This window comes from Nicotiana tabacum, chromosome 1, assembly GCF_000715075.1.
Source record: "Nicotiana tabacum cultivar K326 chromosome 1, ASM71507v2, whole genome shotgun sequence".
Lineage (NCBI taxonomy): Eukaryota > Viridiplantae > Streptophyta > Magnoliopsida > Solanales > Solanaceae > Nicotiana > Nicotiana tabacum.
The window spans coordinates 102,404,233-102,426,451 of NC_134080.1; the positions used below are offsets into that span (position 1 = coordinate 102,404,233).

General features: G+C 39.3%; 1 protein-coding gene across 4 annotated transcripts; it reads left to right on the forward strand.

Annotated features, from left to right (window-relative positions):
• Window positions 1–261: 261 nt before the first annotated feature.
• Window positions 262–21,800, forward strand: LOC107796734 (glycerol-3-phosphate acyltransferase, chloroplastic). 4 transcript variants are annotated; one of them, XM_075252536.1, is made up of 14 exons: window positions 268–767; window positions 4,206–4,303; window positions 9,214–9,294; window positions 13,134–13,220; window positions 13,364–13,461; window positions 15,258–15,315; window positions 16,492–16,593; window positions 16,682–16,743; window positions 16,828–16,938; window positions 17,614–17,692; window positions 19,444–19,563; window positions 19,641–19,754; window positions 21,133–21,311; window positions 21,408–21,800. In XM_075252536.1, exons 1-13 carry the CDS (start codon window positions 431–433, stop codon window positions 21,265–21,267), a joined length of 1,482 nt encoding a protein of 493 aa, XP_075108637.1. In that variant the 5' UTR covers window positions 268–430; the 3' UTR covers window positions 21,268–21,311; window positions 21,408–21,800. The 4 variants fall into 4 exon arrangements, with proteins under 4 accessions (XP_075108644.1, XP_075108642.1, XP_075108637.1 ...); XM_075252533.1 differs by having other exon boundaries at window positions 21,415–21,800; XM_075252543.1 differs by lacking the exon at window positions 9,214–9,294 and having other exon boundaries at window positions 262–767.
• Window positions 21,801–22,219: the final 419 nt, after the last annotated feature.

The window sequence follows — 22,219 nt, forward strand, 5'->3', positions numbered from 1 at the left end:
GAGAAATTAATTCAAATTTAATCAAATGGAGAATTCTTTTTTGGTTTATACTAGGAGTACAATTTATTTAGAACAAAAAATATGTTACATTGAATTGTTTTCTGTGGAGAAAAGGTACTTAAAAGTGGGTCCCAGAGAAGGCCTATAAACGAATGACAGTAATCCAAAAAGAAAGGCGTACAGGTGTTACACGTGTCCAGATAAGTCTAGGCTAGGTCCACAAAAACCAATGAAATAAGAAAGGAATACTCAAAACCACTGTTGCCACAATCCACAATTGGGCGATGGAAAGCACGTGCTCCCTCAACCAATAAACTCTCTCTCTCGCACACACGCTAATGCACATATTCATATCCCTCCTCACTTCGTTTCTCCAAAGTCTTTCTCTCTCTAAATGTTCCCTCTCTCTAAAACCGCCTAGTCTGTGGTGATGTTGATCCTCTCTGCGTCTCCTTCTTCCTCCACTCTCTCTTCTTCTTCTTCACACATTTCTAGGCCTTTAATTTCTTCCTCGTCTTCATCTTCTGCTTCATTTTCAACTTCACTTCCAGTAGTTGCAGTCAAAGCTGCTGCCAGGCTACTGTCAATTCGGAAGTTACGGTGTGCAATTTTCTGTGCTTCGAAGGTTCGTGGAATGGCGGAAATAGTTGAAGAGAAGAAGGAATCGAATTCAACTGCTGCTGCTGCCGCCGCCGTCGCAGTTTCTACTTCTGAGAATCATGAGCTTCCGCAGTCGCGTGCCTTCCTTGACGCTCGTACTGGAGAAGGTTTATTTCTAGCTGCTCTTTTTTTTTTTTCAATTTGAAATATCTTTTGCATTTTGTGCTATGTCAGTGTGGTTTATTTTCTATCCACTCGTGCATTTTTGTGCGTAATGTGTCAGTGTCCCTTGTACGCATTTACGGTACGACGGCGTTTTTGTTCGAATGCATTGAAATCCTTGATATTCTTCACAGCTAACGATGCTAAACATACATGGTACTCGCAAATGCGCGGGTAGATTTTTTCTCTTCTGTGAGAGCTTATATTTCTGTTTTTTCCTCTTCCTGAACTTCAGTTTGTTTGTTAGGATAAAAAATTGTGTTGAGCTGATAGTTAAAAAGTAAGGATATCCCATTTGGCATGGACTTTTACTGTGAATGTTTGGAGTTATAATTGGTTTTGCCGCATGAACAAGTGAACTCTATGTTCATTGTTCAAGGTAAAATAAAGTGATGGAGATCTGAGGTTTGTTTAATATTATGTTTTTCCTAATAGTCCTGTCAAATAGACTTGTAGGAAAAACGTTCCATTCTAAGAGATGATTGGTCACAAGAGCAGTTTCAGTAGTGGTATTAAACTATTAATTCAATTATTTTTTTATGCAATAAATAGCATACTGGTCTGTGGAAGCATGCTTAAGAGTTCAAACACCATTTCAATGAATTTGTCAACCTTGATGCACAGGTAAAGTATGTTTTGGTTACAGTAAGCTCAATGAGTGTTCCTCTATGAAACACATCAGTTGGGCTTTGTTGCTTCAACTTCATAGGGACATCTTAAACTGACAACTAGCAGAACTAAACTTGAAGAACGGTGCCACTATAACGTAATGTGAGTCCATCTTGATGATGGTGCTTGATAATTTGTGGATGGTAAGAGACTCGAGACAGTTAATAGGGGATGTGATGAGGGGAAGGATATATATTGAAGGGTAAGGCTAAATAAAAGTTAGGGGTTGAAAACCTTTTTATGAACATCAAAATAACCAGATGAACTACCAAGACAGGATTGTTAAAGAGAATTAAGAAGCTAACTGGTTTCTACTCTTTTTTTCTTTCTCTTTTCCATCTGTTTGGTTTAAAGGAGTTGATTGCTGAGAGGTAAAAGCTATAGACTAATTTGCATTAGTGTTATTAAAAGCCATCGCTTTGTCGCTTAAAGCGATGAAGTGAAGCAAGGTGTTGTTGCTTCATATGTAAAATCATGCGCCTTAGAGAAGTTTGCGCTTCAAACAATGGTGCACAACGCAAGTCCCATGAGAATCAATCGCTTCTTTGAATCTCAAGTTCGAGGAGTTGGACTAATATGGCACTATTGTATATTTGGTGTTGAAATTAGTAGTTTAATTTCAATTTAATTCTTGTTATACTAAATTCGTAGATGTTTGATTTTTTTTTATTTCCTGTAAATTGTGTTGTTCACTTCAGGGAAAGGTGCTCTTTTCTTCTCTTTTTTCGTTTCAAGCCTCATGGACCTTGTCGTTATTTTTGTGCTTTTGGATTGTAAAAACATTGAATGCGTTGGCCCCCAGGTCTTTGGTCTAGCGGTAAGAACGCAACGTGTGGCCGCAACGTGTAGCCTTCTTGGATGAAGCATTCGGGGTCTTAGATTCGAGCTAGCTTACACTTCTATTTTGTCGTAGCTTATAAATCTCAAAATTCATGCAAAGATTGGAAAACAATGTGGTCTAGTTGGATCTTTTTTTGACAAGGCATCACCTAGTTGGATCTTGACTGACATGACACATACACTTATACTATCTTCTCACATGGCTGCTAATTTTGTTGGGGATTAGACGCAAATACCACTTTAAAGCACTCTGTGGTCTAGATGCTATTCTTCTAGTTTCACTCGACATATTTAACTAGTTCAAAATGTAAAAAGGATTAGCTAAGTTTTCTTTCTGATACTGTCTTTAATTCCTTTGGATATCTTCTCCATTGCTTTTTGAAGGATTTCATTTCCTCTGCTAATTGTCATGATCTCATAATTGTTATGACTGCTATCTTGTTACGTGATGAAAATGTGCAAGTAGCGGCATGAGGGAAAGTCTTTGTAAAGATAATCACTTTAAACTGTTTCATGTCTAATGATATATAGACTGTAAATCGTATACTCTAGTGGAAAATGATTATCCATCAAGAAATAAGTTAAAAGAATTATGTACTTGACATAAAAGCAAAACTGTCTCTTTTTCCTTATAAAAAAAAGTACTTGGCATAAATAAAACTTAAAACTATGTACAAATGCAGTCTTAAGTTTCTTGTAAAATAAGTTGAGGTATAAAGTTATATTTGGTCATAAAAAAAAGAGAATATTAAGGTTCTTAGAATGCTTCCTCAAGACTTTAATGGAGCATTTTTCCTTCCTTTCCATGACTTGCTTTCCCCCCACCACATTCCTTCCTTTGTCTTTTTGGGTAAACTCAATTAAATCCTATCCTGTTTTTTTTTTTTGGGGCTGTGAGTTGTGCCTTTTTTCTCTTCTATATTCCCTACTTATAATTTCTAATCAAACAAGATTGATTTGGAAAGATTAAAAGGACAGACATCTGAAGCAGTTCTCAACCGGTGTGCTAGCTTAGGGGCTAGTTATTTACATGAAATGTACGAAGTAGGATCTTAAAAACATGTCATGTTTGGCCACTCCTTTTGCTGTTAATGGTTTACTTTTCTCTCCTTCATTTGAGGTGATTCTGGATGAGTGTAGAATTTCTATTAATTAGTGATTTGTTGGTTTTGAGGGTTAAAGAGTTGGGAGACTGGTGAATCAGTAACATATGTTTCACTAGGCACTGGTTTACTGTTTTCTGGAGTCGAGCTAAAACTTGGAAATACCTAGTTCCAACAGGTGCTCTGTCGTGCTGTGAGAAGTGCCACATCTGTGGAAGAAAGAGCAAAAAGAAAGGAAATGTTTTATTTCTGTTTTTTTTGTTTATCTATGTTATGAGATCGCTTTAGGCATTTATATGTTGTCTACTTTGTGTTTCTTTGGCTTCTTTTGAGGTATCTCATAGGTTGATTTGCTACATGGTGTCTAGTATGTTTTAGCACATGGGTGCATTACTGTTGGGAAGTATTTTGTTGATATTATTTACCTGTCAAAAAGAGAAACCTTGGGCATCTTACCGAGGGTTGGATTGCAATATACATTTTAAGAATAGTAGGACTGCTGCCGAATTCTTGAAAACTTCTTCTTAAAAGGATTTGGAAACCTACTAACATGTTGTGGCAGTTCATAAGTGTAAGACCTTGTTGACACTTGTCTAGTCACCTTACCATCTTTCACTGGCTTGGTTTTGCTTGCTAAATTTAAACATACTGCTCGGCAGATGCCTTGCGCTCGTGTATCGTGACATGTATTTTGGTAGATCGCTTCTAATTGTTTTGAATGAACCTTTTTCTACTTTTTCCCCTGCATTGAGTGTTCTCTTTCTTGTACAGATTTGCTATCTGCTATTCGGAAAGCAGTGGAAGATGAAAAACTGCCGCTTAATGTTGCTGAAGGGATGGAGGAGTTGTATCATAACTATCAGAATGCAGTAAAATAACTTTCTTCAGCCTTTTGATTAATGTACTTTTTTGGTGTTGGGTTCTTTGTCAGCTTAAATGTGTTTGGTCATACATGTAAGAATCTTCTTGAATGGACTTACTTTCTGGGGGTATAACATGCTATCTTAGGGTACTAAAGAACATTATAATATATTTAAGATGAACAACAACAACAACAACAACCTAGTAAAATCCCATAAGTGGGGTCTGGGGAGGGTAGTGTTTACGCAGACCTTACCCCTACCCCGAAGGGGTAGAGAGGCTGTTTGCGAAAGACCCTCGGCTCAAGATAATAAAAAGACAAAAGGAGAGAATATTAGATTCACCACGGAGATCATAGGAAAAAAGGAACATAAAATGCAGAAGAAAAATGCAAAGCAAAAACGATGGCTAGTAAATGGATCCTGCGTCGAAAATAGAAAATAGTAAGACACGACATTGCCCCTAACTATCTTAGACAAAACCCCAGCGGACTAGGCTCACAAAGGTACAAAGTAACGCAAGACTCAACTACCTCCTAGCCTACAACCGTAATACTCGACCTCCACAACTTCCTATCAAGTGTCATGTCCTCGGAAATCTGAAGCCTCGCCATATCCTGTCTGATCACCTCTCCCCAATACTTCTTAGGCCGCCTCTACCTCTTCTCGCGCCTTCCACAACCAGCCGCTCACACCTCCTTACTGGAGCATCTGGGCTTCTCCTCTGTACATGCCCAAACCATCTGAGCCTCGCTTCCCGCATCTTGTCATCAATGGGAGCCACGTGCACCTTCTCCCGAATATCATCATCATTTCTAATCTTATCCATCCTAGTGTGCTCGCACATCCACCTCAACATCCTCATTTCTGCTACTTTCATCTTTTGGATATGTGAGTTCTTAACAGGCCAACACTCAGCCCCATACATCATGACCGGTCTAACCACCGCTTTATAGAACTTACCTTTAAGTATCGTTGGCACTCTCTTGTCACACAAGACTCCATATGCTAACCTCCACTTCATCCATCCTACCCCAATACGGTGTGTGACATCCTCGTCGATCTCCCCTCCCCCGTGGATAACCGAACCAAGGTACTTGAAGCTATCTCTACTTGGGATAACTTGAGACTCAAGTCTCACATCCACGTCCACTTCTTCCGGCCTAGCGCTGAACTTACACTCGAGGTATTCCGTCTTCGTTCTGCTTAGCTTGAAACCCTTAGACTCAAGAGTCTGTCTCCACACTTCCAATCTCTCGTTAACACAGGCTCGTGACTCATCAATCAGAACTACGTCATCGGCGAATAGCATGCACCATGGCACCTCCCCTTGAATATGGTTTGTTATCGCATCCATCACCAGGGCGAATAAGAACGGACTGAGTGCAGAGCCTTGGTGTAACCCCATTTCAACCGGAAAATGCTCAGAGTCCCCTCCTACTGTCCTAACCCGAGTCTTAGCCCCATCATACATGTCCTTAATTGCCATAACATAAGGAACCGACATACCTTTTGCCTCCAAGCATCTCCAGAGAACTTCTCTAGGAACCTTGTCATATGCTTTCTCTAGGTCAATAAACACCATGTGCAGATCCTTCTTTCTCTCTGTACAGTTCCACCAACCTCCTAACAAGGTGTATAGCTTCTGTGGTGGAACGCCCCGGCATGAACCCGAACTAGTTGTCGGATACAAACACTGTCATCCTCACCCTCGCTTCAACCACCCTCTCCCATACTTTCATGGTATGACTCAGTAATTTGATACCACTATAATTGTTACAACTCTGGATATCACCTTTGTTCTTATACAATGGAACCACCGTACTCCACCTCCACTCATCCGGCATCCTCTTCGCCTTAAAAATAACATTAAACAACCTAGTCAACTACTCCACACCTGCTCTCCCTATACACTTCCAAAATTCCACCGGAATCTCGTCTGGCTTGGTAGCTCTGCCCGTACTCATCTTACGCATAGCCCCCACGACTTCCTCGACCTTGATACGCCTGCAGTGCCCGAAGTCACGGTGACTCTCGGAATGCTCCAATTCGCCTAGCACAATATCACGATCCCCTTTTTCATTCAGAAGTTTATGAAAGTAAGTGCCATTTCCTTTTAATCTGGGCATCTTCCACCAGTACTCTTCCATCTTCGTCCTCAATGCATCTCACTTGGTCCAAATCTCGAGCCTTCCTCCCTCTCGACTGGGCCAGCCGAAATAATTTCTTCTCCCCGCCTTTTTCCCCCAGTTCCTCGTACAACGACCATAAGCCGCATTCTTAGCCTCCGTGACCGACAATTTAGCTTACTTCCTAGCTACCTTATATCTCTCCATGCACGCTCGCCTCTCCTCCTCACCTATGCTCTCCACTAACTTCAGGTATGCCGCCTTCTTCGCTTCCACTTTGCCTTGGACCACTTCATTCCACCACCAATCTCCTTTGTGCCCACCAGAGACACCGGTTGAGACCCCTAACACCTCTCTCGCAGATTCTCTTATACAGTCCGCTGCTGCTGATCACATAGTGTTCGCATTCCCACTACTCCTCCAAGTTCCCATACCTGACAACCGACACTCCAAATATATTTAAGATGGTGAATGTTTATTTTGTTTCTACTATTGTATTTGATCATTTGGGTTTTAGTGGATGGTACTATACAACCATGTGCTGTTGGTATGAAAAAATAAAGTTCACCTTTCAAAGTCAAGGCATCAAAACCTCTTTCTGTAGTGTACCAGTAACAATACTTGAAACTTTGGAGCTAGAAAAGGTAAAATGGAGAGAGAAGCCACAATTTGACATATCTTGACTTTTCCATAAACCAATTATGTGCTGGAAATTGCAGAAAATAACCTCATGATAATAGGTTAAGCTCTTGTGAAGAGTTTATGTGTAGTCTGTCACTCGACATGTTCGTTATCATTTCTTCCTGGAGCATGGAATATATGACCTTAGGATGGCAGAATTCTAACAGAGATAAATCTCTTTGTTAGAATAGTTATGTAACCCTAATCCCATATGTATTAGGAGTAGGACATGTTATGTATATATATAGGGCTCATTATATCATGTTTAACAGATGGGAATAATATCAATCATATTTTCTCCCGTGCATTCTCACATGGTATCAGAGCAATTGTGAGAGATTTATCGCTGTGCACAAATTCCAGCGATTTCAGGAAGAGAAATCAGTCACCGGAAGCCTTTTTCCGGCGACATTTTCAAGGCTGTTTGTGTTTGCGTTGTCTCTGTTAGTGTTGTGCAAAATCCTACACTACCACAAGAGTCGCCACTGTCCGGTGACCAAACCCTAGAAAAATCTCCGGCAACAGAAGTCCCACGCGCCGCCACGCGCCACTAGAAGCTCACGCGCGTGAGCTCACATGCCGGCGCGTGCAGAACCCTCCGGCCATTTTTTGAAAAACTTTCTTCAGAACAGTTGGGTCGTGTACCAATTCCGACCCCACCCATACTGTTTTCGTTTGATTCCGACCACTTTGAGTTTTTCCGGCAGCTACAGTAATTTTCCGGCAAAAAAAACAGTGTCTCCATCTGTTTCAGCGAGTTTTCAATTGATTCTTTCTGTTATTTGGTGATAATTTTATAGACCTCACTTCAATCCAACGATGTCTTTGGGAGTCGATGCTTTCGGGTCTAAAAACCCGGGTTTTGGCAGTTTCGGTATTATGATCACCTCAGAACCTTTAATGGGAAGTTCAAACTACTTAGCTTAGGCTTCGTCTGTCGAGTTGTGGTGTAAAGGTCAAGGAGTTCAAGATCATTTAACAAAAAAGGCTAGCGAAGGTGATGAAAAGGCCAAAACACTTTGGGAGAAGGTCGATGCTCAGTTATGTAGTATCCTGTGGCGATCTATTGATTCCAAGTTGATGCCCTTGTTCCGTCCATTCCAAACATGTTATTTAGTTTGGGAAAAGGCTCGTAATTTATACACTAATGACATATCTCGTTTCTATGATGTAATATCGTGAATGATAAGCTTGAAGAAGCAAGAATTGGATATGTCTACTTACTTGGGACAAGTACAGGTAGTCATGGAAGAATTTGAGACATTGATGCCAGTTTCTGCTAGTATTGAAAAGCAACAAGAGCAACGACATAAGATGTTTCTAGTTCTTACACTCGCTGGACTCCCTAATGACCTTGATTCAGTACGTGACCAGATTTTGGCTAGTCCGACTGTCCCCACAGTTGATGAATTATTCTCTCGATTACTTCGCCTTGCTGCAGCACCTAGTCACCCAGTGAGCTCATCACTAACACTTGACTCATCTGTCCTGGTATCCCAGTCAGTGGACAATCGGGCATCTCAAACTATGGAGAATAGACGAGAAGGAGGTCGTTTTGGAAGATCTAGACCCAAGTGCTCTTATTGTCATAAACTTGGAAACACTCGTGAAGTGTGCTATTCTTTACATGGTCGCCTACCCAAAAATGCTTATGTTGCTCATACCGAGACTACATGTAACCAGGGATTTTCTTTATCTGAAGGGAGTATAATGAGTTCCTTCAATATCGAGCAAGTAAGCAGATATCTCCACAAGTAGCCTCTATTGCTCAGACTGATACTTCTGTTGCTGGTAATTCTTTTGCTTGTCGTTTCCTTGTCTAGTACTTTTGGACAATGGGTTGTGGACTCAGCCGCTTCTGATCATATCTCTGGTAATAAATCACTTTTGTCAAATATTGCGTATTCACAGTCTCTTCCCACTGTTACTTTAGCCAATGGGTCTCAAACTAAAGCAAAAGGTGTTGGACAAGCGAATCCCCTACCCTCTATCACTCTAGATTCCGTTCTTTATGTCCCTGGCTGTCCTTTTAATCTTGCATCTGTTAGTCGTTTGACTCGTGCCCTCCATTGTGGTATATATTTTATTGATGATTCTTTTATTATGCAGGACCGCAGTACGGGACAGGCGATTGGAACAAGACTTGAATCAAAAGGCCTTTACTACCTTAACTCACTCAATTCCTCCAAGGCATGTCTAGTTACAGATCCTCCAGACCTAATTCACAGACGTTTAGGACATCCAAGCTTATCCAAGCTTCAGAAAGTAGTGCCTAGTTTGTCTAGTTTATCTACATTAGAGTGTGAGTCATGTCAGCTCGGGAAACATACCCGAGCATCCTTTCCTCGTAATATTGAGAGTCATGCAGAGTCTGTTCATTCTGATATATGGGGTCCTAGTAGAGTCAATTCAACCTTGGGATTTCGTTATTTTGTTAGTTTCATTGATGATCATTCAAGATGCACTTGGATTTTCTTAATGAAAGATCGTTCTGAGTTGTTTTCTATATTCCAGAATTTTTGTGCTGAAATTAAAAATCAATTTGGTGTTTCCATTTGCACTTTTCGCAGTGATAATGCCTTAGAATATTTATCCTCTCGATTTCAGCAGTTTATGACTTCTCAAGGAATTATTCATCAGACCTCTTGTCCTTATACCCCTCAGCAAAATGGGGTTGCAGAGAGAAAGAATAGGCACATCATTGAGACTGCTCGCACACTTCTCATTGAATATCATGTTCCGTTACGTTTTTGGGGCGATGCAGTTCTCACAGCTTGTTATTTGGTTAATCGGATGCCTTCATCTCCCATCCAGAATCAGATTCCGTATGCAGTATTGTTTCCTAAGTCACCCTTATACTCTGTTCTCCCTCGTGTTTTTGGAAGCACTTGTTTCGTTCATAACTTAGCCCCCGGGAAAGATAAGCTAGCTCCTCGTGCTCTCAAGTGTGTATTCCTTGGTTATTCTCGTGTTCAGAAGGGATATCGTTGTTACTCACCTCATCTTCGTAGGTACTTTATGTCCTCCGACATCACATTTTTTGAGTCTAAACCTTTCTTTACCTCTTATGACCATTCTGACCACTTTGATATATCTGAGGTCTTACCTATACCGACCTTTAAGGAGTCTACTATAGCTCCTCCTTCACCTTCCGCCACAGACGTCTTACCCATTCCAATCGTTGGGGAGTCTAGTGTGGCTCCTCCTACACTCCCTGCCACAGGAACACCACTCTTGACATATCATCATCGTCCGCACCCAGCATCAGGCCTAGCTGATTCACGTCCTGCACCTGACCCTGCTCCTACTGCGGACTTGTCTCTTCCTAGTACACCGATTGCACTTCGGAAAGGTATACGGACCACCCTTAATCCTAATCCCCATTATGTCGGTTTAAGTTATCATCGTTTGTCATCACCCTATTATACTTTTCTATCTTCTTTGTCCTCTGTTTCCATCCCTAAGTCTACAGGTGAAGCATTGTCTCATCCAGGATGTCGACAGGCTATGATTGACGAGATGTCTGCTTTACATACGAGTGGTACTTGGGAGCTCGTCCCTTTTCCTTCAGGTAAATCTACTGTTGGTTGTCGTTGGGTATATGCAGTCAAGGTTGGTCCGGATGGTAAGGTTGATCGTCTTAAGGCTCGTCTTGTTGCCAAGGGATATACTCAGATATTTGGGCTCGATTACAGTGATACCTTCTCTCCCGTGGCTAAGATAGCATCAGTCCGCCTTTTTCTATCCATGACTGTTGTTCGCCATTGGCCACTCTATCAGCTGGACATGAAGAATGTTTTTTTACACGGTGACCTTGAGGATGAAATTTATATGGAGCAACCACCTGGGTTTGTTGCTCAGGGGGAGTCTCGTGGCCTTGTATGTCTCTTGCGCCGGTCACTTTATGGTCTAAAGCAGTCAGTCTCCTTGAGCCTGGTTTGGTAAGTTCAACACAGTTATCCAGGAATTTGGCATGACTCGGAGTGAAGCTGATCACTCTGTATTTTATCGGCATTCTGCTTCGAGTCTCTGTATTTATCTGGTGGTCTATGTTGACGACATTGTTATTACCGGCAATGACCAGGATGTATTACTAAATTGAAGCAACATCTCTTTCAACACTTTCAGACTAAGGATCTGGGCAAACTAAAGTATTTTCTGGGTATTGAGGTCGCTCAGTCTAGCTCAGGTATTGTGATCTCACAACGGAAGTATGCCTTAGATATTCTTGAGGAGACAGGAATGACAGGTTGTAGACCTGTTGATACTCCGATGGATCCGAATTCTAAACTTCTGCCAGGATAGGGGGAGCCTTTTAGCGATCCTGCAAGATATAGGCGGTTGGTTGGTAAATTAAATTACCTTATAGTGACAAGACCTGACATTTTCTTTCCTGTGAGTGTTGTGAGTCAGTTTATGGATTCTCCGTGTGATAGTCATTGGGATGCAGTTGTTCGCATTCTTCGGTATATAAAATCAGCTCCAGGCAAAGGTTTATTGTTTGAGGATCGAGGCCATGAGCAGATCGTTGGATACTCAGATGCTGATTGGGCAGGATCACCTTCTGATAGACGTTCTACTTCTGGATATTGTGTCTTAGTAGGAGGAAATTTGGTATCTTGGAAGAGCAAGAAACAGAATGTGGTTGCTCGGTCTAGTGCATAATCAGAATATCGAGCAATGACTATGGCGACATGTGAGCTAAGTTGGATCAAACAGTTGCTCAAGGAGTTGAAATTTGGTGAGATTAGTTAGATGGGACTTGTGTGTGATAATCAAGCTGCTCTTCATATTGCGTCAAATCCATTGTTCCACGAGAGAACTAAACACGTTGAGATTGACTGTCACTTTGTCAGAGAAAAGATACTCTCGGGAGATATTGCTACAAAGTTTGTGAAGTCGAATGATCAACTTGCAGATATTTTCACCAAGTCTCTCACTGGTCCTCGTATTCACTACATATGTAACAAACTCGGTACATATGATTTATATGCACCAGCTTGAGGAGGAGTGTTAGAATAATTATGTAACCCTAATCCCATATGTATTAGGAGTAGGACATGTTATGTATAGGGCTCATTGTATCATGTTTAACAGATGAGAATAATATCAATTATATTTTCTTCCGTGCATTCTCACACTCTTTAACAAGTTTCTTATATTTGAATTTTCTTCTTTTCTTGGTTTGTCCTATGTGTCTTACTTTTTCCTGTGCCTCAAGCTACATCTTAATTTGAATGTCAATGAATTGGTCTGCTACTTGCTTTCTCTTTCCAATTAAAATGTAGAAGAGTTCATTATCTCCTTCTCGGAAGACTACTTCTTTTAGACTTAAGCATATTGTCAGTCTGTGCAGGAAAGACAGGATTAGGAATGAAGTTATTAGGGACAAGGTAGGAGTGACATCTGTGGAGGACAAGTTGTGGGAATCGAGGTTAAGATGGTTCGGGCATGTGAAAAGGAGAGACATAGATGCTTCGGTCAGGAGTTGTGAGAGGTTGTCCATGGCGGGTCTGAGGAAGGGAATTGGTAGGCCTAAGAAGTATTGGGGAGAGGTAATTAGGCAGGACATGTTATTGCTTCAGCTTACTGAGGATATGACCCATGATAGGAAGGTGTGGAGGTTGAGGATTAGGGTTGTAGGTTGACAGATAGTAGTGTACTTTCTTATTCATGGTTCTTTATTATTACATGCTGTGTCATTCGCGCCCGTTACCATATTATATTGTTGTTACTATTGTTTGCTACTTGGTTGCTTTATCTCCACTATTCCTTGAGCCGAGGGTCTATTGGAAACAACCTCTCTATCTTTATGAGGTAGGGGTAAGGTCTGTGTACACACTACCCTTCCCAGACTCCATTTATGGGATTACACTGGGTTTGTTGTTGTATGTATTGCTTTTCTTAGAGAGAGAATGAGTCCGTTGAGACCCAAAACTATTTGGCATTTTCTGTTTTGCTTATTTGAAACTTCTTGCGGGTCATGTGCTTCTCTTGATTTCTCCTGATTGCCTTTTTTTCTTTTTAAGGTTTTACAAAGTGGAGTACCCAAAGCAGATGAGATCATTTTGTATAACATGGCTCTTGCGTTGGATCGTATTTTTGTGGATGTGAAGGTAGTCCTCTTCCATTTGGGTTTTACAATTCACACTAGAAGTTGGGATCTGTATCTTTGTTTTCTTACTTCAGTCATGCACACGTGTATTCTGTCAAGTTGTTAAAATGCGACATCGTAAATGTGGCAACACCCTTGTTTCAGGATGCTTTTGAGTTCTCGCCACATCATAAGGCCATTCGTGAACCTTTTGACTATTACAAGTTTGGCCAAAATTATATCCGCCCTTTACTTGATTTCAGGTCAGTCTCAATTTTATTATTGTTGCGTTAAAGATCATGTAATAGTTTGATTAACTTAAAATTAGTGTGGTTCTTTTGACCTGGTTAACGACTGAATTCATAGGCATTATTCGTGTAAACAACATAAAGATATCCTCTGAACCGGGTGTGGTCCACATATTTTTGTCACTGTATCCACCAGCCTGTTGAGATCAATAAATTCAGACCTGGCCTGCTCTATATGGCCTCTTTATACCTGGTAGATAATGGAACGATGTAAGGTACAGATAAGCTAGTACTAGTTCATAAAAGGTTGGCAGGTGGGGGAATATATGTGAGAATAACATGTTGCAAATTTAGGTTGAGAGACTGAGAGTAAAACTACTGAAATTGCTTATATCTGAAGGGGAAAGGGATTATGTCATGTTAGAATAGTTGTCCTAATGGCTATAGAAAATCATTTTGATCATGATGTAAGGGATAGCTAAATTGTTTGCATTTATGTACAGGGAAAATATCTTTTGTTATTACCCTAATTATTTCCTCATTGCAGTTGTAAGTTTAATAATGTTATTTTCTCTATTGGTTGGGAAAATTCTCCATCTATTTTTAGCTGATGGAAAGAGCTAAGTCATTGCTCTTTTCTGATGAACAATTGGTCATGTCCTAATATCTATTCATTATTTTTACCCGGTGATGATTAGCATGCCTCATAGTATTCCTGCAGTAAGAAGAATGACACAATCGAAGTACTGTGCGCCTAACAATCTATCCATTCGATTGGACCTTATTCCATTGATTTTATGATCCAAATACGTATATTTAGAAGCTACATAAAAATTATTTTGGACTTTTAAGTTTAAAAATATAAAACACTGAAAAGAAAATCATAATTAAAGAAAAATGTTATTTGACTCTTCAAATAGTAATATGTGAAACAAAAAGGGATAGAGGGAGTATGTTGGTTTTGGTGACATATCTAAGGAGGAGCAACCTATTATAGTTTTCTAAATTTGATTTGTGCGTTGCATCTCTGCCCTTCCGGGGTAGGGGTAAGGCTGCGTACATCTTACCCTCCTTAGATCCCACTTGTGGGAAACTACTGGGTTTGTTGTTGTTGTTGTTGCTTTGTGCATTGCATGTCATGGCTTTACTGGTATGTAGATAGAGATTTTGGAAGAGATGAAATAATAAATCTCCTGAAAGGAGGAACAATTAACAAAAAACCTTACAAATTGAGGTGTTGTAGTCGTTGTATGAACAACTTAATCACCACATAGTGGTGCTAGTACTTAAGTTGATGTATCTATTTGACTGTTTAATAGCTAGTTTGTGTTTTAGCACTTCACTGAGTTGTGTGGGTCGATTTACCAAGTGACAAGTCCATGCTTTCCCATTAGCATTTATTGATGGTTAGCTATTCATGTAAAATTGCTATAATGTGGGGATGTTACTCCTCTGTTAAATAGTGAAGTTGCACATTTTTGAATTGTGGAATTGATAGGAAATTCAAAGTCTGTATTGCTTGACAGATAAGTATGATGTTACATTGTCTTTCATAAAAAAGGTATGATGTTAGATGGTTGTGTTGTTCAAGGAATTCACTATGCCTCTACCAGGGGCCGCTGATGAACAATATCTCTATTATGGATATGCATGGCTCGTTTATTAGAAAATTTTTAATCAGCTTTAGAGAATACATTTCAAATGTGGTTAATAGCAAGCTCTTTGGCCTTTTGCATTGAAGTAAACAACCTTGTGCCCTGCAGATCATGATTTATTTCTGACTCTAACCTCTAGCATTCTTGACTTTTTAGGAGTTCTTATGTTGGCAATATATCAGTTTTTGGTGAAATAGAAGAGAAGCTCAAGCAGGTTCATTATTTCAGACTTTCAGCGTGTCACTATTTATTATTTTCTTCTGTGCGTGTGATAGTATGAATAAGGGGATAGCTATATTGCTTGGACTGCACATAAAGTGAAACAGTTGAATTGAAACTTTATACTTTCCATGAGATCTCACTTGAGACCTGTCATGAAATAATCAGCCCAAGCATAAAACACTTTTGTTGTTCTTGTACTGGTTGGGCTCTGCTTCCATGTGGCTCTTTAAGTGGTTTTGGTAAATCAGATGAAAGGTTTTGCCAACTGAAGTTGGCATACTATCTGCTAAACAATTAGAGCTCCTTCATGTAAATTTCCTTGAATAATCAAGTAATGCTGGAAAAAATTTCTGGAGCACATTCTCAAAACATGAGCTTAACGTGGCTTTGCTTTTTACACCCCTTAAAGGATTTGCCTAACTGGATGTACTAGATAATGTTTCCTAATTTCCTCCCTATTCAGCAGCTTCCTTGGTGGGGATGAATGTCCCTAAGACTTTGTAACTACTTAGCTTTAATATGTTATGTATTTAGTTGAATTATATTAATGTTCCTACTTCAGAGCTTCTATTATCTTATGCCGGTTTGTCCGTCTCTTTAATGAAAAAATTTAGATGTCTTTCTCATTTTATGCATTTCGTCTTTCAAAAGAAGTTACTTGCCAGTTAGAACTATGTGCTCTCCTTATCCATCAAAATTATATGCTCATTATTAAAAAGAGACACGAATAAATAATCTTGGCTCAAGATGTTGTGGGTGGACCAGCTATTTATTTATCACCTGGATATTCGCTGGTTTACGCCTAAAAGGATCTTCTTATAAAGTTGAATATTCTTCTTCGATGCTGTATAGCACTAACTATATATGGAGAGCTCTTGAGTGCTTGCGGTACAATTTGTCCAGAAGAAAGATTAACAATTTTATAACAAAAGAAAAAAAAACCTTACTGTGAAGTCTTAGTTCTTTTCTTGATATTTCCTTTTCGTACTCCGTTTACTGTTAAAAAAGCTCAAACTTGTTAGTCGATATGTTTGCCCTGTTCTTCTGTTTGTTTCTTTTATTTTTTTGGATAAGGGGACAGTTCTTCTGTTGCATGGCTTTTTATATTTTATCTTGATCCTTTTGCTGTTGTCCTAACTGAATCAGTATCTCTCTATACTAATTTCAGGGCGATAATGTTGTTTTGATGTCAAACCACCAAAGTGAAGCAGATCCAGCGGTTATTGCTCTGTTGCTTGAATCGAAGCACCCATACATTGCTGAGAACATAGTTAAAATCATTTTCACCCAATTGCACTTTATAAGATAACTATACCTCAAGCAGCTTAATTAACTAATCTATGCTTACTGGTAAACAGATCTATGTTGCAGGAGATAGAGTTATTACTGATCCTCTTTGCAAGCCATTCAGCATGGGAAGGTGCTTAATTAGATAAGTAGCATTGTCAAAGTATGTTCAGAAATCACATTTACTTTAGACAGCTGACAAGCTTTTTATGTCTAGGAATCTCCTGTGTGTTTATTCGAAAAAACATATGGGTGATGACCCCAAACTTGTCGAGAAGAAAAAGAGAGCAAACACAAGAAGCTTGAAGGAGATGGCTGTGCTATTGAGGTACTTATGCTGCTAGTACTTTGTCCTTTTTGGAGTATTTTGATGAAGCTTTTACTTTGCAAGTTGTGCCAGGTAGTCTCGGGGTTCCATTCTGGAGACACTATTACCAATATTATCTGTGCCAATCTCTAATCAAGATTGTCTCTGCTAAGTTTTGTAAATGAAACGGAAGATTCTCTCTTTAAAGTCTATGCGTAGTGGACATGATTAAAAATGGCAAGCTAAACCTAATATTGCATGTGTGGTCCTATTTTTTCAATCTCGTCTCATCTTCTCTAGCTATTGAAAAAGCTTGTTTTATTAGATGTTTGATAGTTCATTTTCATGAGGGAGTTCAACCCCACTTGATTAATCTGCCTGGAAGAAAACCAAAGAGCAAGTTGTGGTAAAAATGATGTCTAATGTGGAATGTGTAGTAGATACTACAAATATGATAGACGGAGGTTTCCTCATGAATATGGATATGTGAAATTCAATTATCGTCCACCATATGACTGCTTTACCGGGTTCATACTCTAAGTCCTAAAGTGTTGGGTGAGTAACTGAATGCCATCGTTCGCATAATAATACAAGAGAACATCTTAGGATATATATACTTTTGGCAATTCAAGATAGCCCATTATTGCCCCATTTGATGGAAGCATACATCTGAGGATACGTGTACTTGTGGTCCAGGGGTGGATCAAAACTAATATGGATTGCTCCTAGTGGTGGAAGAGATAGGCCAAACCCTATTACAAAAGAATGGTATCCAGTAAGATTTCTTTTTTGATTTCGATTATTGTTCTGTTTCCCTATATATTAGTTTTTACATTCTATTTTGATGGATGTACATTTTATAAGCGTGGCCAAAATCCTTTCATGATAATGTATTTTCTCAGTTTCATTCTATATGATTTGAACGAAGGGGAGTTTCAGATGTTAATTTGGCTCTGCATTTTATTAGTGGTAGTAGAGGAAAAAAATATAATGGTTTAACAGTTAGTTTGATAAAGAAAACATCACAGAAAATTTGAAATTGGAATAGTAAAATGAATTTGAATTGTTGCATGTTGTACAAAGTAACAATACCAGTGGAATGGTGAAAACACTTTGGGAAGTCCCAAAGTAGAAAAGCTGTTATAAATTGAAATGGAGGAAGTATGTGTTATTGCCGTATTCATTCTTTTAATTGATTCTTAATACCTTTGGGGGAAATATGCTTTCCCTGCCTAGGCAACAGGGGAAGGCTCCCACATATTCTGGATTACATCTCATGCCAATTTGCATAGGTAACCGACTGTATGAAAACTAAAAAAAATAAGCAACTAAAAATGTTAGTGGGTTGACGAATTGTTGCTTTACACAAATAACTAATATTACTTGAATTATAAGTAAAAGAAAAGGCTAACTAGCTTTTGTCCAGGAAGCACAACAAAAGAATAGTAGTAGGCAGAAGCAGCGGTAAGAAGGCCGATGTCAAGTGAAATAAGTAACAATAGCATTCAGTTGTCTTCACAACAGGGCAACAACCCTGATTTCGCTAACTGAGGCCGTGAGCTGTAATGTTTCTTCCTTGGTTGAGACCACCAGATTGAAGGAAACCCCTGCACTATCTGCATTAATCGCCTTTTGTGCATAAGATGTCACTTTGTTTTATATGTCACTTGATGGCTTCAGTAGGAGCTTTCCCTCTCTTTCCCGTCTGTGCTTTCCTCTCCATCTTTCCCTTCTTTGAATAAAAAAACCAGGAAGTCAGCCAGTCTTTTCTAAATAAGGGTAAGTGCCATCTAAAGAAGTTCATCCGCTGATTAAATAATTTGCTGCTCTTGATTGCTTCTCGCTAGATGAACTTCTTTAGAGGGTAAATTAGAGTTGTCCGAAGTATTGTGTCAACAATTTGTGTTCCTGACAGTAGCCGCTTCCTAGGTGAGGTTGTTCATACGGTAGTAACTTTTAAGGCAGAGTTAACTGTTTTTATCCTCTTGATATAGCAAAGGTACATACTACGGTTTACTGCTTCTATTCAGTATGTTCGGCAATAAACATCTCCATTGCATTTGCCTTGTGACAGTTCTAGGATAATGTTAGCTCTGGCAATTTCTCTTTTTTCTCTTAGCATGTAATATATCTATATATAGTGTGTACCTATGTATGATGAACAATTGGTTTCAAAAGTTTTGGTATTTATGAACCTTGCTTTAATTAAGAGATGCTTTTGTTATTGTATCCAAATTAGCCAAGGATCCATATAGGTAATACCAACTAGTTGGGACTAAGCTAATTATTTGTGAAGGGATAAGTGGGAGGTTTAGAGAACCCATAATCATATAACGGGTTCCAACTGATCAGAGACTGATGCATAGTTGATTGATTGATTAAGCTAAATATTTGTGAAGGGATAAGTGGGAGGTTTAGAGAACCCATAATCATATAACGGGTTCCAACTGATCAGAGACTAATGCATAGTTGATTGATTGATTCTGTCCAACGTGCGGTTGACTCTTTTTGCTTGTCTTTCTTGAGGCGCCATTTGATGCTTCCTCAACAGACAACATGAGAAGGCTTGTAGAACATGCTGGTGTCCCTGGTCACATTTATCCTCTAGCAATATTATGCTATGATATTATGCCCCCTCCGCCCCAGGTTGGTTTATGTGACAACTATGTTTGTTTCTGTAATGACTTGTACATTTTTATATAGCCCTGCTTGCTTACGTACAGGTTGAGAAAAATATTGGAGAGAAAAGAATAATATCTTTTCATGGAACTGGCATATCCGTGGGGCCCAAAATTGATTTTCATGAGGTTGCTGGTGCTTTGGAAGACTCTGAAGAGGTTGGTTGCTAGAGGTTCATTTCGTTTAATTATTGGAAGCTCTTTTTGGATTAAATTCTGCAGCCTAATGAGAGGTTTAGTGAATATTTGTTGGGAGACTTGAGGGAACTTATTGTATTTAATACTCAAGCTGGCGTGGACACCGCCATCATTTAAAGAGAAAGTAAAAAAAAAAAACTATTTTGATCTAACAGAGAATGAAAGGAGAAGGAAAGTTGGACAAAAATCCACTTTTCATATGCATTTTCTTTTTCCTATTTGAGACCAAATTAACAGGTGATCAAAATGAACGTTTTTGATCTTTGCTAAGACCCGTGTTCCTAGAAGTTTTGACTCCTTCAGTTGAGCTATTCTCTTGACGGTGGAAAGTTAAGAAGAAAAGCTCCACAGCAACTATCAGTGTGCAAGTAAAACATTTATTGGACACTGTTTTTATTTTATTCATTTCTTGTTAAGTTATTTCTGTAAACTGAAGCTAAATATGCATTTGTAGCTTGCTGAGGACTGTGAAATCTGTTTCCATATCAAAAGAAGCAAAGATGGAAATTTATGATCTTTTTTATTCTTTAACAAACAAGACTGAAATGTACCTTCTAATGTGCTAATAAGAAAATTATAGTATTCCATGGAATTCAAATGAATGATGAATTTTCCTGGAGTGTTAAATAATGTAGGAAGTTGGTGAGACTTCAGTTCAACTAATTTCCAATATAAAGCCACCTCCTTTAGGTGTTAACTGACTTGTTTGGCTGTCAACCTTCATTCCTGTGTTTTCTCTTTTATTTTAAGCTTACCAAAGCTGTTCGGCTGCTGTACTTGGCAGTTGTACAATTTGTTTTTCTACCTCTTTCTATGGCTTCAGTTTTCTGTTTCAAAATTCTTCTCCTCTTCCCACAATCTCTCAGCCCTTTAGCTCAAACATTCTTCTTTTGTCGCTCTTTTCTGTCATTCAGTAAAGAAGATGGTTTAACTAATTTCACTGCTTTCCGACCTGAAGCTCAAACATTTCCCACTTGCCTCTGCTTCCTATCGATCATTAAAGGAAATGATTTCACCAATTCACTGTATTCTTTCTTTTCACAGTAAGAATTCTCTGTAATGTTCTATTTCCATGGGTTTTTCTATCTCAGATTGATGTCCCATTTTACAGCCCAAGATATGCATCTTATTTTTATGAGATGCCGCTGGGACTTTTGTTTTCTTTCAATCAACTGTCATCATTCAAAGCTGCTATTTCCTCCCCCCTCCTTCCAAATAGTTGGGGAAATGCATTGTGGTTGGTCTTTTTGATCAAGGAAATTGGAGATGAATCCACGAAAGCTTTAGAAAACTGCACCTAATGTGAAGGGCTTAAGAGTGGATACTGTTCTTAATGCAGGCTAAGCTGGTCTACACAAAGGCACTTTATGACTCTGTAAACCAGCAGTACAACGTGCTAAATTCTGCTATACATGGCAAACAGGGACAGGAGGTATCAACTCCCAGCGTTTCATTATCACAACCATGGCAGTAGCTTCTGTTCCAACTTTATTTTCCATACCTTGTTGCTTCAGTCAGGTTTGTTCGTCACCCATAAAAATCTGTTGAATAAATTTAGAACTGGAACATTTGGCTTATATCGTCGTGTCTCTGTATGTCTCTGAATTACACTAGTTTGCAGATGTTTGTTTGGAAGTTATAATCAAATCACAAGGATAACACTCACAAACTATGCCACACTTTGCGCTTGCATGTGGTTGGTCTATGCGGAGAGTTGTCCAATTGATACGAACAAGTAGTTCTTGAAGTTACAGCCTACATACCGAAGGAAATTTTTTGGCAGGGCTTAGATAATTCTTTTGACACGAATGTATAGTTAGTTACTTTTACCTTGTATCTACTACATGTTGGATCTGAATCTATTAGCAATGATAGCTTTCAAGCACCGTCAATTCTGACCTTTTAAGTAAGTACGTAGGTATCCTAGATTGCTCATCTTACCTTAGAAGCGGTACTCCAATTTGTTCGGAAATATAATAAATGCTCTGCAACAGTTCTGCTTGTTTATAGTTTCTATAACTGTGAGATGCTGTTTGAACTACATTTGATGCAGCGCTAAATGTAGTCAGATTTAGTTTCAACGGCAGTGGCTATTAACCTATTTTCCTTCGATTGGTAATCCAGGATGCAGATGGAAGCATCCTGGTCACCCCTTTTATCAATTAAATCGAAGAGGAATGGTAGCTACAATGAGCCTCTCGAACCCCTAATGAAAGCAGAACTTGAAAGGCCCTTTAGCTTGATACGTAGTGGAACTGAATATGATATCCACAAGAGCATGCATGTATTGCAAACGGTTGTCGTGCCTCATTCTGTTGTCTCTCCCATGTACATATTTGTTCATCTTTCTCCACCTCACCATCTGCTTCCTTGGTTACCCCTACATTCCTTTCTTTCACGTTACGTTAGCAGCGGGCACTGCAGTG

Bases quoted from the DNA above. Each gene is read 5' to 3' on its own strand.
- LOC107796734 (XM_075252536.1), top strand. From the start codon at position 431: ATGTTGATCCTCTCTGCGTCTCCTTCTTCCTCCACTCTCTCTTCTTCT. The intron at 768-4,205 runs GTTTATTTCTAG...TTTCTTGTACAG, and splicing joins TGACGCTCGTACTGGAGAAG to ATTTGCTATCTGCTATTCGG. The intron at 13,221-13,363 runs GTAGTCCTCTTC...CCCTTGTTTCAG, and splicing joins GTATTTTTGTGGATGTGAAG to GATGCTTTTGAGTTCTCGCC.